Source organism: Larus michahellis, chromosome 1, assembly GCF_964199755.1.
Source record: "Larus michahellis chromosome 1, bLarMic1.1, whole genome shotgun sequence".
Taxonomy (NCBI): Eukaryota; Metazoa; Chordata; class Aves; order Charadriiformes; family Laridae; genus Larus; species Larus michahellis.
In genome coordinates this window covers 1,637,665-1,652,364 of record NC_133896.1, presented here as the reverse complement: position 1 = coordinate 1,652,364, position 14,700 = coordinate 1,637,665, and the positions used below count along the sequence as shown (strand labels likewise).

At 49.8% G+C, this 14,700-nt stretch overlaps 1 protein-coding gene across 7 annotated transcripts in view; it reads right to left on the bottom strand.

The window, feature by feature from the left end:
• The window catches only part of NRF1 (nuclear respiratory factor 1), a 75,029-nt gene that overhangs the window by 15,757 nt on the left and 44,572 nt on the right, over window positions 1-14,700 (bottom strand). For 6 of the 7 annotated variants that reach the window (XM_074573136.1, XM_074573138.1, XM_074573140.1 and 3 more), the window contains exon 10: window positions 14,298-14,422. In XM_074573136.1, the coding sequence (XP_074429237.1) occupies window positions 14,298-14,422 (125 nt within the window). Of the gene's footprint in view, window positions 1-6,592; window positions 6,892-14,297; window positions 14,423-14,700 lie in introns of those variants that run through there. The other variant, XM_074573142.1, reaches the window with a different exon arrangement.

Genomic DNA, 14,700 nt, shown 5'->3' with positions numbered 1-14,700 from the left:
GAGGTAAGCACTCTTCTTTTTAACTCGGGGGGTGGAAAAAAGGACTAGACACACACCTTTTTTTCTCTTCTTCAAAGCATACCCTTCGGATCTAGCTATAAAAGCATCCCTGCTACAAACCGGCACACACCCTTGCTGCAACGGTGTTGAGTGTCACAGTGCTTTGGTGTCTGCAGCCTGTCTTCTTTACAGGACAAGGGACCCGTTTGGCACAGATCCCCCTCCTCCCTCTGCGTAGGACCTGGCCCATCCTCAGCAAGGTGAGCAATAAATCATGGCGAAGACACGGCTCAGACGGAGAAGGTATCGTGTAAAGAGCAAGTTTTTACAGTCCACATTCCTCCTTTTTTCGCACACCACCGTCTTCCACTGCCCGGGCTGCGCGGCAGGTGGGATGGGTTCCTACCTCTCTCTCCCAAGAGTACTTATTCTTGGTATGCTACTGCCTCTGGCAGATTCCTCCCTTTTAAACCCTGCACATCTGTTGATTAAAAAAAAAAAAAAAAAAAAAGGAAAAAAAAAAAGCTTGGACTCTGGCCTGGTGTCTGAAGGCACAGAACATTTGTGCATCCAGGTAGAGCCCAGGCCACGCAGGCTGGGTGGTAGGAAGCCTCTCCGCACACCAAGAGAAGCCAACAATGGGCACGGGGAGAGAAATAATCATTCGCATTGCAGAAACCAGGGGTCTTCCAGGTGTTTTCTCCCCATGGGTCTCACCCCGGGTGCGCAGGGGCCCGCAAAGGGAAGACTCGTGGCACACGGACCCACGCGGACAAAAACTGCAAGAAGAATCAAGCAGCCGCTTGTGTAACAGCCTGTCCCGTTGCATCCCAGGGCAGGACAGAACAGGTCGGAAACCGCTTCCCCAGAGAGAAAGGAGCTGCGGTGGCTGGAGAATCCCTTCTGCTTTGCATCTGCCGTGGATGATTCAGACCGGAGTCCCACTGGCAGGCTGCAGGGAACGGCTGCTCTGGCTCAGACCGCAGGTCCACTCGGACCAGAAAGCGAGAAAGCACATCTCTTGACAGCAGCAAACAAGCAGAAAGCCTAAAACCCGGCCAAGAACAAGTCCTGTTAATTGGCAGCGGGACTTCAAACCTCCTAACACTTAACTCCTATTTGAAAGCGCAACTTGGACCCTTTTTTGCAAAGGCAACGTACCAGAAACCTCCAAGAAGATTTGGCTGAGGACATCATAAGGCATTTGCGGGTTAGAGCAACAGGAAACAACCACAGGCCAAATTCACCGACGGTGTATAATTGAACACAAACACCCCCAGATGCTGATCCCCGTGACTTCAAAGGAGTTGAACATACTATATTTATGCCAGCAATAAACCTCAGCTTCCATTAGCTATATGTTCACCATTTAAATGCAGTGGTCCTGTGGCGCACACACCAATTAGAATCCCCTAATGCTTGGAAGTACAAAGCTTTTTTTTTTTTTTTTTTTTTTGATGGGAAGGGGTGGAAGGGAAGAGATCAGCCGGCTCAGGGGAATAGCAGAGAGCCTTTCACTGGGAGGTCTCGCATTCAAATCCGTCGTAGGCCAGCGGTAACAGATGGCCACTTCTGAAGGCTGTTCTGTAGCTTACATGAAATGAGGGATTGTCTCAGGCCACTGGTGGACAACGTATTGAAGCCACAAACACGCTGCTGGTGGTTTCTGGCAGAGACGGTAGAGAAACCAAGGGATTACACGGGTACGAAGCAACTGCTGCCTACCTGATCAAAGGCATCTCCTTTCTGGAGGGAATTGAGGCAAATTGCTGGCAGCTTAGGTTCCTGCGGGAACCTCTGGCTGCGCAAGGCTGGATCTCGGTCTGAGACCACCCGCTTTAGCTGTCATCGGCTCCTCCGACTCGTCAGCACCAGTCCCCATTCTCTGAACTTCCCTTCGGACATGCCTGAGGTTTTGAGGATTAAAATCATGGGGCGGGAAATGGAGATGAGGAAGTTCAGGGATCTGTGGCAACAAGGAGGGACAACAAACCCATGGGGAGGGGAAAGTTTGCTATGATCTGCTGTAAGGTGGGTATGGGAATAACAAATAATACCATGATTAATTTTAAACCAATTCCAAGCTAGTGCTCCCTCTGTCTTCACCTTCTCAGAGTCTGCGGCTTCTCCAGGGCACACTTTAACTTTCTGTGGGCAGATGGCAAAAAGTCCACCAGTGACGGAGTATCCCTGGAGCAGAAGGGGGTCCACGCAAGCCACCAGGAAGTGTTACTCAGAGCGGAATTTGTACACATCAGGGAATAAATTAAGCCAACGGGTATAGGGGGGTGGGAGGAACAAGTCAAATTCAGGCTTAGAAATGCCACCTCTGGTTTTGAAAAAGATTCAGAGGAAACCACTTCAGGAGAAATTGTTTTGGTGGTTGTTTTTTTTTTTTTTTTCTTGTTGGAACCTGTTTCGCAGCTTCACGTCGACTCACGGAAGCACATGTGTGCTTCTGACCTGGAGAGCGTGCTCTGCAGAGGTGGCTGGTGTGGCTTCAAACGTACCAACCTCCTGATGGACTCGTGCAACCAAGGAGATAGCAGCCTCCCACAGCAAGCAGAAGCCACCGTCCTGCTCTCGTGTGCTGGCCTGCCAGGGTCTGCAGTGCGGGGAAAATAGGGCGATTCCCCTGCAATCTTCCTGCACAGCTGTTTACTAGCTACGGATTACCGCTGTCACATGAGCTGCTTTACAGCAAAGCCAAGCTGTCTTCATGAGCTGAGAAGGTCACTGGGAGACACGGGCCTCCAGGGACAAACACACCGCCCTCTACTGCGACCATGATTCACTTCCCAGAGGGACACCAGGCAGCAAGAAAAGCATTCCCGACTGGTCAGATGGCAATGGTAAATGGTTTTACCTTCAAGCCCCCTTCCCAGCTATCGTTAGGACTCACCCAGTGAAAGGGGAGAGAAAGGGTTAACTGACCTCAGCGGTTAGTTAAGTCTCACACTGTCCATTTTCCAGGCTGCAATCAAGGTGTTGGAAGGCTGGAACGGACCTTACAGTGACAAATTTACCTTCTCCTCCTCGTGTGCCCACAGGCAAGGACACCCCACCAACCTTTCGGACAAGGCCACCCAAGTGTCACCAGCCAAGGGATGCCACAATGGAGTTGCCTCTCCCCAGGCACTCGGGCAACCTGCTGACGCCTCAAAGCATAAATGAATCAATCCCATAGCAAGAAACGTCGTCCTCTTCAAACCCAAAATCTAACCGCTGAAGATCGGCGCCAGTGAAGAAGAATGAGTTTCACTAGGAAAAACAGGAGTCCGAAGGTCCAGCGCGGCCACTTGGGAAGATGAATTAAAACCTGCCGCCTTCATCATTCTGCCATAGGCAGGTCTGGTTGACAATGAAAACATTTCTGCGAGCGAGATGGCTCACAGGCTCAGCGCTTGCAGGATGAGGCCCTTTACTATGCCCCAGAGGCACAAGACAGATGGGGTTGTGCTTTTAGGCTTTAAAATCAGTCCCTGCTAGGGAGATCCCATGAAGAGGATAAATACAGCCACAGAATGATCCTCTAGACATGCTCAGAAAAAAAAAAAAAAGCAAGAGAGGAACACAAGAGGTCAGACCCTGCTAAGAAAGCAGCTGAGGCTGTTTTCAAAGAGGGGCAGAGCACTTTTTAAGGCAAAGAAAATGTAGAGCACCTTGAGCAGTTTGGAAATGTCTACACCGCACCGTGCGCCTGGGAAGCGGGAACGCACAGTCCAAAGAGGAGTCACGGAGTCATGGAGGCTGCGCTGAGAACAGAAAGCGCAAGTAGGTCCGCAGGGAGGAAACTTCGGTCCAATACGCAAGACTACGAGCTCTGTAAATGGAGACACACGCAAACCATGCTGCAATGCGCTGAAGGGCTCTACTTGGGGAAGCCCCAGCTTGTCGCTTAGTTTAGAGGGTATTTCTTCCTCTAGTGGGGTGCCCGGCGGGGGGGGAGAGTTCACAAAACCCATCTCATTTCATAAGATGCCTCATAGAGTAACAACAGCTTGCTGGGATTTCAGCCAGCTTCCCATTTGGATCAGATTGCACCCTTCGCCCACTGACAGCCATTAAGAGCCTGGAGCTCACAAACTGCCCTCGGGTCAGACAAGCCTCCATCCATTCAAAGCCCAGCAACATTTTCCACAGCCCTCCAGCGCACAGCGGGAGAGGGTGGCCTCATCCAGCCCAGCTCACAGCCACAAGGGTACCTGCTCGGGAAGGCAAGAACTGTGCCCTGCTGTCATGAAACAGCAGATTGCAGCCCAGTTCTGCCATGACGTGGGGGTGCAGGGGGATTAGAAAGCCCCTCTCCATCTGCCCTGATTCAGTGTAATCACAGGCTGCTCTTTCAACTCCCCAAGCCCGCTCTTGCATGGTGTAAGGGGTAAGAGTGGCACAGCACAGGTAGAAAACCATCAACGACATCCCCAGCTTTGTCTGTGGTCACAGCACTTGCCCATCGCTACACAGACGGGGATGAGGGGATGCTATTTCTCCAAGGGCCATCCAACTTGCAAGCTAAAATCTGCACTGAAAGATGCCAAAGCTGCTCCACAGCAGGGACCATTGCTCATCCTTACCCCCAGGCAGCGAGGGGACAGTTGGGACCAGTTGCAGGAGAAATGATACCCCACAACTCAAGAGGCAAGTCTTGCTCCGCTCTGGGAATCATCTCGCCATGCCAGCTTGCAAGGAGGGTGAGCTGGGACCTCTCATTTGGGATTGCCTGGAGGAGCAGAAGGATGACAGAGATCGTGCCAGCAGGATGAAGTTGTCCTTGATTGTCTCCTGTCTGCTGTTAAGTAGGAAGGTCTTCCAGAGATGGGCTACAATATGTCTCAAAGGGCTCAAAAAGCTGAGGGGGATTTGCCACACTCGTAGCATAGGTTTGAATAAGTTGTTATTACAGGCAGAATTCATCGCACATGAACTTCATCCTGGGAGCACCGAGAAAGGAGCAGCAAAGCAGAGGCTGGTTTCGATCTCTGCTTAATCTACCATCCACCCAGTTCAACACTTATGGGTTTGAATGCTCGGATCCACAGTTGAGCTCCGGCAGCACAGATATATCCAGCAGGAATGGCAAAAAGCTGCCTTCCCCAGCCTGATGTTGCTCATGCACGAGTACCCACCACCCTATTTGCATGGGTGGCAGGAACCCCATGAAGAAGCTCTGCGGACATAGCTCTGCCAACCAAGCCTCTGCTCTGGGTTAGGTTAGGCACGGAGGAGGAGGCCTGGAAAAATGACTCACCGGCATCTGCATCGGGTCAGGAGAGTGATGCAGAACTAGGCAGCTTCACAGAGCTGGTTTTCTGACTCCACCTGTGCCCTTTTCTTTAGGCCAAGAGCTATAAATAAAACAGCACCACGCTGAAGATGTGCAGCTTGTCAGGAGAGCACCTCCCTACCCTAACCTGGGGCCAAAGCACTAACAGACGGCAGCGCTAATGCGATCTGCTTGCAGGCAGACTACACAAATACCTCCATCCCTTCCCATCCCAACTCTTGGACTGGAAATAGTGGCAGGCAAGGAAATGTTTGTCTATCCAGTTCTGTGCTTCCAGACATATTAAGGGAAACACGCTAAGTATACTGACTGCCATTCCTTTCCTCATTCAACCTCATCTCTTTTGGACAAAAGCTTGCCAAAGGTACCCATATCTTGCAGGCACCCCAAAACCACTGCTGTAACCAAACAAACTGGTTTAGGTCCAAAATCCTTCAAATACCTAAGTCTTACAGTCAGGGCGCATATAAATTAGGGAGATAAAAAAAAGCCCACACTATACCATCAACAAAAAAACCCCACCCCTCCCTCAAACAAAATCCTACACACTTCTCAATCATGCATTAGTTAAAATGAGGAGTGTACCCCATAAAGATGACAAGACACCTTCCTTCTCCAGCTCAGTGTTCATCTTGGCTGAGCGAGCATGGAGTTTGTGCAGAGCTGCCCATCCCCATCACCTTATGCAGACACCAGGCAGAACGCACCTTCTCCAGCAGCAAAGGTGACCTCCAACCATCCATCGAGCCAAGAGCCACACGCCCTGTCAGCCCAGACACCCAGATTCAGGGACGTTAGCACGAGGGAACCAGCAAAGCTCAGGACCTCAGTAACGTGGCTCTCAAAGCCAAGCGGTTGGGAGCTTCGTCACTATAAATTGAAAAAACGCCTGGAATTTAACGTGAACTTTGGCAATGGTAAAGTCAAATGAAAAGTCTCGTTAAGAGATGGAGAAAAGCAAAGTCCAGTGAATACAAATGTATGCCACATTCATCACTTTACCTGCCAAAAGGTTTAGCCTTTTTTCAGTAAGTGTCCTGCACTGAGCAGTTCCTTCTGAAACCATGTGGATTATTGGGGGAGGGTGAGAAGACAACGCAGAAGCCTGGACAAATATCATACAAATACACCCAATAAATAGAGCTTCAAATTAAACCCCAAAACGCAATGAATTTCTAGGCAAGCAGCACATTCATTCAGAGCGTTCCCAGCCAGATCGACTTATTACTCTTTTGTGACGAAGGGTCACCATGGGAAAGAAGCTCAATCTTGGGCAAGTTGAGAAAGCAACAATGCAATGAGAAAATACGGTCACTGCCGGCGGAGGAGAGAAGCAGGACAGCCATGCCAGGAAGGGCCTTGTTGAAACGCACCTCTGTATGGAAGGTTATGGAAGACACCAACCCTGTCTGCTTTCTTAAGCCCATGTTCATCCCCAGCCCAAGCCCGCGCTGCAGCTCAGCCAGGCACGGTGGGAACAGCACCCACCACGCTCGTGCTGCCATCCTTCCATGTATGAAGCAACCACGGCCCTTTGCCTTCTCAGCCCTGAAGATCTCGGGCCAAGCATTCCTTAAAATCCGTCTGCCACAATGAAGCTGAGCCTTTGTGGAAAGAAAAAAAAAAAAAAAAAAAAAAAAAGAAAAAGAAAAAAGAAAGTTTTCATCCTGCCTGCTGCTCCCGAGACGGCTGCGTTTTGGCACTAGAGTGGATGCACGGGTAAAACAATTGGGATCCCTCAAATATGAAGCTGCCCAACGCAGTAATTCAGAAGACAGATCAGTGAACACGGCGTCAGTAGATCTGAATTTTCTAAGAGAAATTAAAGATCAGCAGAAAAAAACTGAAGCTTTCTGTTACGATGGCAAAGATGGGAATTGCTTTAGGTTGTTAAGACCAGAACTGCTTTAAAGTACTGCAGCAGGCAGCTTCTCTTTTAAATTTATGGATAAAGAAGAAATCCTGCCCAGTCTGGAGTCGATACCAGTCCTGTTTCCTCTTCCAGACCAGAACAAAAGGGAACATATTGCAACTACACTGAGAGAGGAGGGCTGCTGTCTATTTCTTTAAATGTAATGTTAATGCCTTGTAATCAGCTTTAATTTTTAAACAGACCCAGCCCTCCTGTCCATTTCCCCTAATTCAGGACACGTGGAAGGTAAATGGCCTATGCTTAAACCGGGACAGCATCAGCTGTGACAGCTGGAGAGCCTGTAAGTCTCAACTGCCTGATAACAGGAATGGATGTCAAAACTCACCAGGGGAGGGGAAACGGGGAGGGCAGGGGAGGTGCTGGAGATGCCGTAAGGTCATCAAGAAGCCGGGAGATGAGGCCAGACGGGGCTCAGCTCATTTACTGGATGGAAACTCACTGAACCCACCAGGACCCAAAGAAACTCTGTAAGCGATCAAACAGCGAAAGACTTGGCGGTGACTCCCCACCCCTAACGAAGTCAGCTTTGCTTTCTGGGTATTGCTGACACCTTCACAAACACGCTGAGGAGGAAAGACAAGTGTCTTTCAGGGGACGGCAAGAGATCAAGCCAGGAACAGAGCAACTCCTGGTGTCTCCCCAGGATGCTGCCTTCTCTCTTTGCGAGCTCAAAGGCATGTTTCAGAGCTAAAAAGCAGCCTGTAGGCTTCACGTGAGACTTGGACACAGAACAGGGGCACAAAACCACCTGAGAGGTTCACCTTGCACTCCTCCGATACCGCTGCCTTTGCAAAGAGGAGACCTGCAGGATATCATGAGGACTCATCATATAAAAACGTTTTCCCCCAAGGAAATAAAGTGACAGAGCCCGTGAGCCTCCCTACCCCAAAAGGCAAACTGTACCCAGAAATAACCATTCTGTGTCTCTGTCAAAGGGACTTACCAAGGTCACTCAATACGTTAATAGAAGCCTTAAAGCCAGCAGCACTTAAGGGCCGTGGCATCCACCTCCAGCCTCCTGCTCTACTCAAACCACCCAGGCAAACTGTGCTGGGCTGCGCGAAGCTGCCTCCATGCAACACAACTGCACGTTGGCGTAGGTAGCACCTGGCTAGTGGGATCGAAGGGAAAATGCGGCCACCACCACAGTACGAAACGAACTTGTCTGAGCCACTATTTTTAGCCCCGGTTGGTGGGCAGACAAATCCTAATCGTCAGCGGCAGCCGCCTCGTCATCAGTCCCAAGATGTCAAAGCAAAGCCGCACAGCGCCCGGGACAGCCCAGCGTCACAAGGACAGCCTGAGCCGACTGCTCCGCCAGCGCTGCCCAAGATTAGTGCCCAAGAGTATAACGCAGGACAGCAGCAAAAGGCACGAGATCCATCACGATGGGTTTAAAGCAGCAGGGCAATGCAAGGCAAGCCGTGCCAAAGCGAGCAGAAATCATCTGTGCTGGTAAGGTTCAGTGCAAACGGAGCAGCGGTCCCGGGTCTCGGAAATACTTTGGCCCTCATCCTGCTGGGAAAGACCCAGCAGCGCCATGCTGACTGCTGGCATCAAACCTGTGGCTGGTGTCCCACGGTTAACAGGCTGCCCAGGGAAGTGGTGGAATCGCCATCCCTAGAGGTATTTAAAAGACGTGTAGACGTGGTGCTGAGGGACATGGGTTAGTGGTGGCTTTTGTCAGTGTTAGGTTGATGGTCAGACTCAGTGACCTGAAAGGTCCCTTCCAACCTAGATGATTCTATCATCCCAACACTGAATATTCCTCACCACCAACACTGGGCCTCCCCGGACAGCCAGATGCTGACATGGAAAACGCGCAGATGAGGAGACAGCTGAGCTGCAGCCAAGCACCCCCTTCTCTACAGGGCACGCACAGGGAACTGCATGTACTTGACACAGAATACGCTCGTTTTAACTGAGGCTTATGCCAACATATTTTACTCAGAGTGCATCACGGCCCCATTGCTGACAATAATTCATTTATGCACAGTAATTTGTCCTCTAGGAAACACCTCACCCTGCTCCTGGACCTGAAAGGAGGTTGTAGAGAGGTGGGGGTCGGTCTCTTCTCCCAAGGAACAGGCCATGGGACAGGAGGAAACGGCCTCAAGTTGCGCCAGGGGACGTTTAGACTGATATCAGGAAAAAAACTTTTTACACTGAAAGGGTTATCAAGCATTGGAACAGGCTGCCCAGGCAAGTGGTTGAGGCACCATCCCTGGAGGTATTTAAAAGACGGGTAGATATAGTGCTTAGAGAGATGGTTTAGTGATGGTTTTTGTCAGAGTTAGGCTGATGGTTGGACTCGATGATCTGAAAGGTCCCTTCCAACTGAGGCAATTCTATGACCTGCTCAGCACATGAACCCAGGAACTCACACTCATCCACTTCAGCTCCCCTTGCTGGCTGCCACCGGCCCCTCTTCTCCCCTGTTGTATGAAATGCATCTTTAAAAAAATTATTTTCCTCACTTATCCTTCAGATTGCGATTAAATCATACCTGTTTCAGGGCAATACTTCATTAAAAAATAAATCTGTTCCCACTGGGAAGACCCTACAAAAGGCACAACTCTTTCCTTCCTGTCCGCTTGGATGCAAGCAAGCTGATCTGCACTTTGCCAAGTTTGTGTCCATCTTCCCTGAAAAGGAGATCCAACAGGAAACAAAGAATTTTCTTTTAAAGAATGATATTTGCAGCAGATCAGCCTCCAAGCTTCCCCCCCCTCGTCTTTTGTATTTTTTTCCCAGGCAAAAAAGCTACCAGTTACTAGGGGATCAGTGTCCTGCACCTCCCTGCCCTGAGGCATCCAAAAGCAGGAACAGGCAGTTCCCTTCGCTGGGTTTGCCCCATGTATCTCCCGCCACTTTCACGCTCTCTAGGAGACGCGCACAGCCCAGAGAACAGGATCTCGACTCCTGCCTTTCCCCTCCTGGATGTATTTTCAACTGTAAACAGCCTACACGGAGCCCGACGGGACTGGCAACCGCGCTCCAGGCCTGGAGGTCTCTCTGCTGCCGAGAGGAGGGTTCTCCATCTCCCATCTGCGCAGCCGAGGGTGGAGACAGGTTTCCACCTGACACCTTATTGCTTTCGTGCGGGAAGCTCGGCAACCTCACCCAGGGCTGAAGGCTTTTCAGCACTTAAACCGCCTCTGATATAGAAATCCCCAACTGGAACAGCTCTTCTGTGCAATAAATTCCCCGTCACCCTAAATGCTGCTCCAGGCTTGTTTATTCTATGCTAACTTGCAAGATACGCTCCTGTACTGACGCCTTATTTCCTCTGTTTGCGAAAGCAGAGAGCTTGCTAATCCCCGTTGGCCCACGTCAGATTCCTAATGCTCTCCCCAGGCTTCCATCACAACTCGATAATCCTGGCTCACCCCCGGCCATTCGCACGGCTCCCTTTGGTTGTATGGAGAGCTGGGTTTGGATTTTTTGGATGACTTGTGGGGGATGGAAAAAGGCAAGACATACCGTAGGCTCCTCTTAGTGCCCACCTGTATGCCACCGCCAGGCACATCAGTGCTCCCAGGAGCATCTCCAGCAGCACAGGGAGGAGATACACAAGTAAAACGTGCTTTGGGGCCAGGAAAAAGAGCAGCAGTTGCCGCATGTGAGGAATAAGGTGGACAAGCAAGGGCCCATTGGGTCTCTGGCTGTGCCTAGCTCAGGTCTGTTACGTCAATTCCCCAGTCACAGCTTGATTTCACATCTTCCACTGCCACTTCTCTTCCCAGCACCAGCTCTCCACCGTGCCACCATGCCCTGGTTTTGAACCCCAGCTGGACCTTCCATCATACAACCCCTCTTGCCTTCAAATCCGCCCTTCAAAATGCTGCGCACTGAGCAAAACCGCAAATAACCCCAGGCTTGTGACGACACCGAGGCCATTAAACTGACTTTCCTTGAGCAGGGAGTCTGCTCTGTCCTTCACGGGCAGCCCAGCGCAGGTACTGCTTAGGCAAAACCTTCATCAATATTTAAAGACGAAGCCAGGAAGCCCGTAGCCCAAGCAGCTTTCAAGCCTTCCATCAGATCAATGTCGAACAAAAGGCTGCAGTATGAGGATGCTCCAGCGAGCGGGGTCCAGACTGCAGGCTGGCACTGGCACCTCTCCTTCCCAACACCGATCGAGTTTCTCTCCTCCAGCCCCGGCAGGCTGGGACGGCTCCAGCACCAGCCCGTCACACGGATCTGCCCATAGCGTGCACCGAAAGCGGCCCCAGAGCGCACAGTTTCCTCTTACCAAAGTATTTTCAGTTTCCAGCCAACTTCAGAAATCAGGTGCTGCTACAATCCCCTTGACTTGCTTTGAATATTACTTTGCTTTAATGCCAACCACTTAAGAACAAAACATCTGAGGCTCAAACCATGGGGTCATCGGTTCCAGCATCCCGACTCGGAGCAGATGCTCCAGACTAGCAAGAAAACCATAATGCACTTAGCTAGTTTGACACTGCATGGGAGCAAGAGATCTTATTTCCCTTAGCTATAAATGTAACCGATCAGAAGATTATCCGCAGCCCTTTTGCAGTTCAGCCACGCTGCCGGGCTCCCTACTCCCTGCAAGACTGAATTTAGCCCTTGCTTCCGAGACATCCACAGACATATAGAAGTTGCCTCTTTTTGGCCGTCTTGGTTCTCTCGTATCACTTAATTATTATTCAGATGCCAGAGAGCAGCTGGGAAAAATACCATATCAAGATAGAAACAAAAAAATTTTAAAAAAGAGAATAATTACATCTAATGACCAAAAATCAATAAGATGGGGATAAATTTATGTCCCTTTCAGGGAAAGTGACGTGGGTAGGGGATTGGAATCCCTCAGAAAGGACCTGCAGAAGGCTAAGAGCATTCCTAGAAAGAAGCATCTATTGGAAATATCAACAAATTAAGACTTTGCAAGCAATAGCGAGCAGGGGCAATTTGCTGATTAATACCATTATGGCTCTGGAAGTCATCTTCCTGCAACCAATTGCACCGAATCACTCCCCATTTCATCTCCTCCCAACAGAATGACACGCCGAGCGGTTTGTCCCCACCGCATCAAATAACCGAGCACCGGTGTCCGGGACGATGCTCACACTCACACCCTGGGCTTCAGGGTACGAAGAAGGCGGACAAATCCTCCCGCGACCGTGCCAACGCTGAAAATCCATCTGCTCTCCGTCCCCAGACAGAGACAGCAGGAATGGATACCGACATCTCCTCCATCCCTAAGGGAGATATATTAGCTGGTTACGTAATAAAACTAACAGCATGGCGCTTCCAAGGACTACCTCGCCGACAAAGCCCTTCCCCTTAATACCACCGGAGATTACAGCAAATCGAAGAAGAGTGGAAACAAGGCGAGGGGCTGCGGGCGAGGTTTTGCACAGAGGAAAATGCTGCAGTCTCTCTCCCCTTAATGCACTCTAAATCCCATCTGATTTCCAACTCTGCTGCTGCTGCTAAAAAAAAAAAAAAAAAAAAAAAAAAAAGAAAAAGAAAAAAAAAAAGAAAAAAGCCCAGCCTGCATTAAAATTATATTAACGCTGGGTGAGTGAGGTAGAGTGACTCAGGAAGGGTGTGGAGGAGGAGAGTTATTTAGGGGAAACATCCAGAGGAATCCAGACCATGAAAGCATTTTGGAAGCAGACCAAAAGGAGCCAGGGGTGCAGATCTGCTAAAGGACGCTAACGTGCTTTTGCAAATCTGATTAGTTGCTGGTTTTGAGCATCCAGGGTCAGATCCTTCCTTCGATAAACACACATCACTTATCCCCCTCATGCCGGGCTGCCGGCAAAGTGTAATACAACACAACCCTGCTCTTCCCTCTCAATATCAGATGCTTTCCCAGCTCCGAGGACAGGGTTTTCACTTCATTTCTGCTCCCTCTTCAGGCTGGCTGACTCCACAGCAAGCGACATCAAGTCAAACACCCCGAGCAAAACTACTTTTCCCTCCACTGTCCCGTTTTTGCTGCCAACTAAACGTTGATGTTTTAAAAATATGTTCCCTATGAGATGCGGATATTGATGGAAGTCAAACTGGAGGTCTCATCTAGCCAGACTTCTGCTTTACATGCAAAGTGACAAGGCAAGAAGTCACCGCCCTGCCACCCGACTGCACCTCCTTGTTCCCCCTTTGACAATTAGAGTCCAAATAGCCCCATCCTCAAGGCGACGTTTCTTTACACCTTCACACTTGGCATCCTTTTTGAGCTTATTTTGACGTACCTCCTTCCATTTAATCGAAACAACCAGTGAGTTTCATCTCGGAACTTGAAAAGCATGGTAAAGGCATCAGGCAGAAGTACAGCACAACTGGAGGCAGTGGATGAAGCACCGACTAGACACATTCGTACATTCCAGTATCGCCTCTGGAACCAGTTTCTATGAATTTACTGTTTTATTCTCTACAAGATTATTTTGAATAACTGCAAAAGTCACCAGACTCGGCAGAAGAGACATCCAGATAACAGGGGAGAAACGCTACAGAGGATCCCTAGAACTAAGCCATCGACTATGGCGGCAAGATGGAAAATAAAGCAGGAGGCAAACAACCCGAGGCTGAGTGCCGAGGGATGACTGCGAGGTGCCACCCAAGCAGAAAAAGCGACAGTTGCTCAAGAGCAGCCACCAAAGCATACAAAAAAAAGTCCTGAGAAAGGAAGGAAATGATTGAGCAATAAAACATTGCTCACGCTCTCTGCCAGTTCACCGTGAAGCGTTTTGGAGATGAGTTTCTTATGGCACTGACTAGTTGTGTTAGTTGACCAAGTCTGGTCCTACCTGTACAGATACGGAGTGGGGAGCAGAATTCCCACCCAAAACTGAGGCTCAATAGCAAGCTGGCAGGAGGAGGGAAAAGAGGAGAGCCACCAGCACTACAGCAGTAAACAACAGGTTAGTGCTCCCCTTTTGTTCCGGGCTTTTAAGTCACAACCTAGTTAGTGACAATCTGCAGTGAGGCAGAAACTCTTTTACTAGTGAAAACTTGAAATGTCAAGTAAAAGCGAGGAAAAACCCCTAGCTAAGAGCAAAGGAAAAAAAACCAGACAAAGTAAAAGCTTTCCAGCAGCCTTACCATTGGCATCTTGGACTCCGGTAAGCGCTCCTACTGCTGCTGCAGTTTCACCAGACAGGACAATTTGTCCTCCACCTTGAAGAGTGGCTTCAGCAAGCGTGGCTACTGCATGGGCAGCTGCTTCACTGCGGGCACAGGGAAGGGGAGATAAGAATTAGGAAGACCAAACAAACAAATAACTCCAGTAGCATCCATTTTAACCAGGCACTGTATGTCAAGAGAACAAATCCAGAAAGGAGGGATTCTTACTGGGCCCAGATGAAGTTATCCACGGCAGAAAAACTACAGTGGAGGAGGAATATATGGGAAGAAGCTGCTTCCAGTGGGTTTTTCCGGCTTGCAGGTCTCTTAGTCAGAACATCCCTGCCTTCTTACCTTCACGTTCATTTTCTTGGGACTTTAC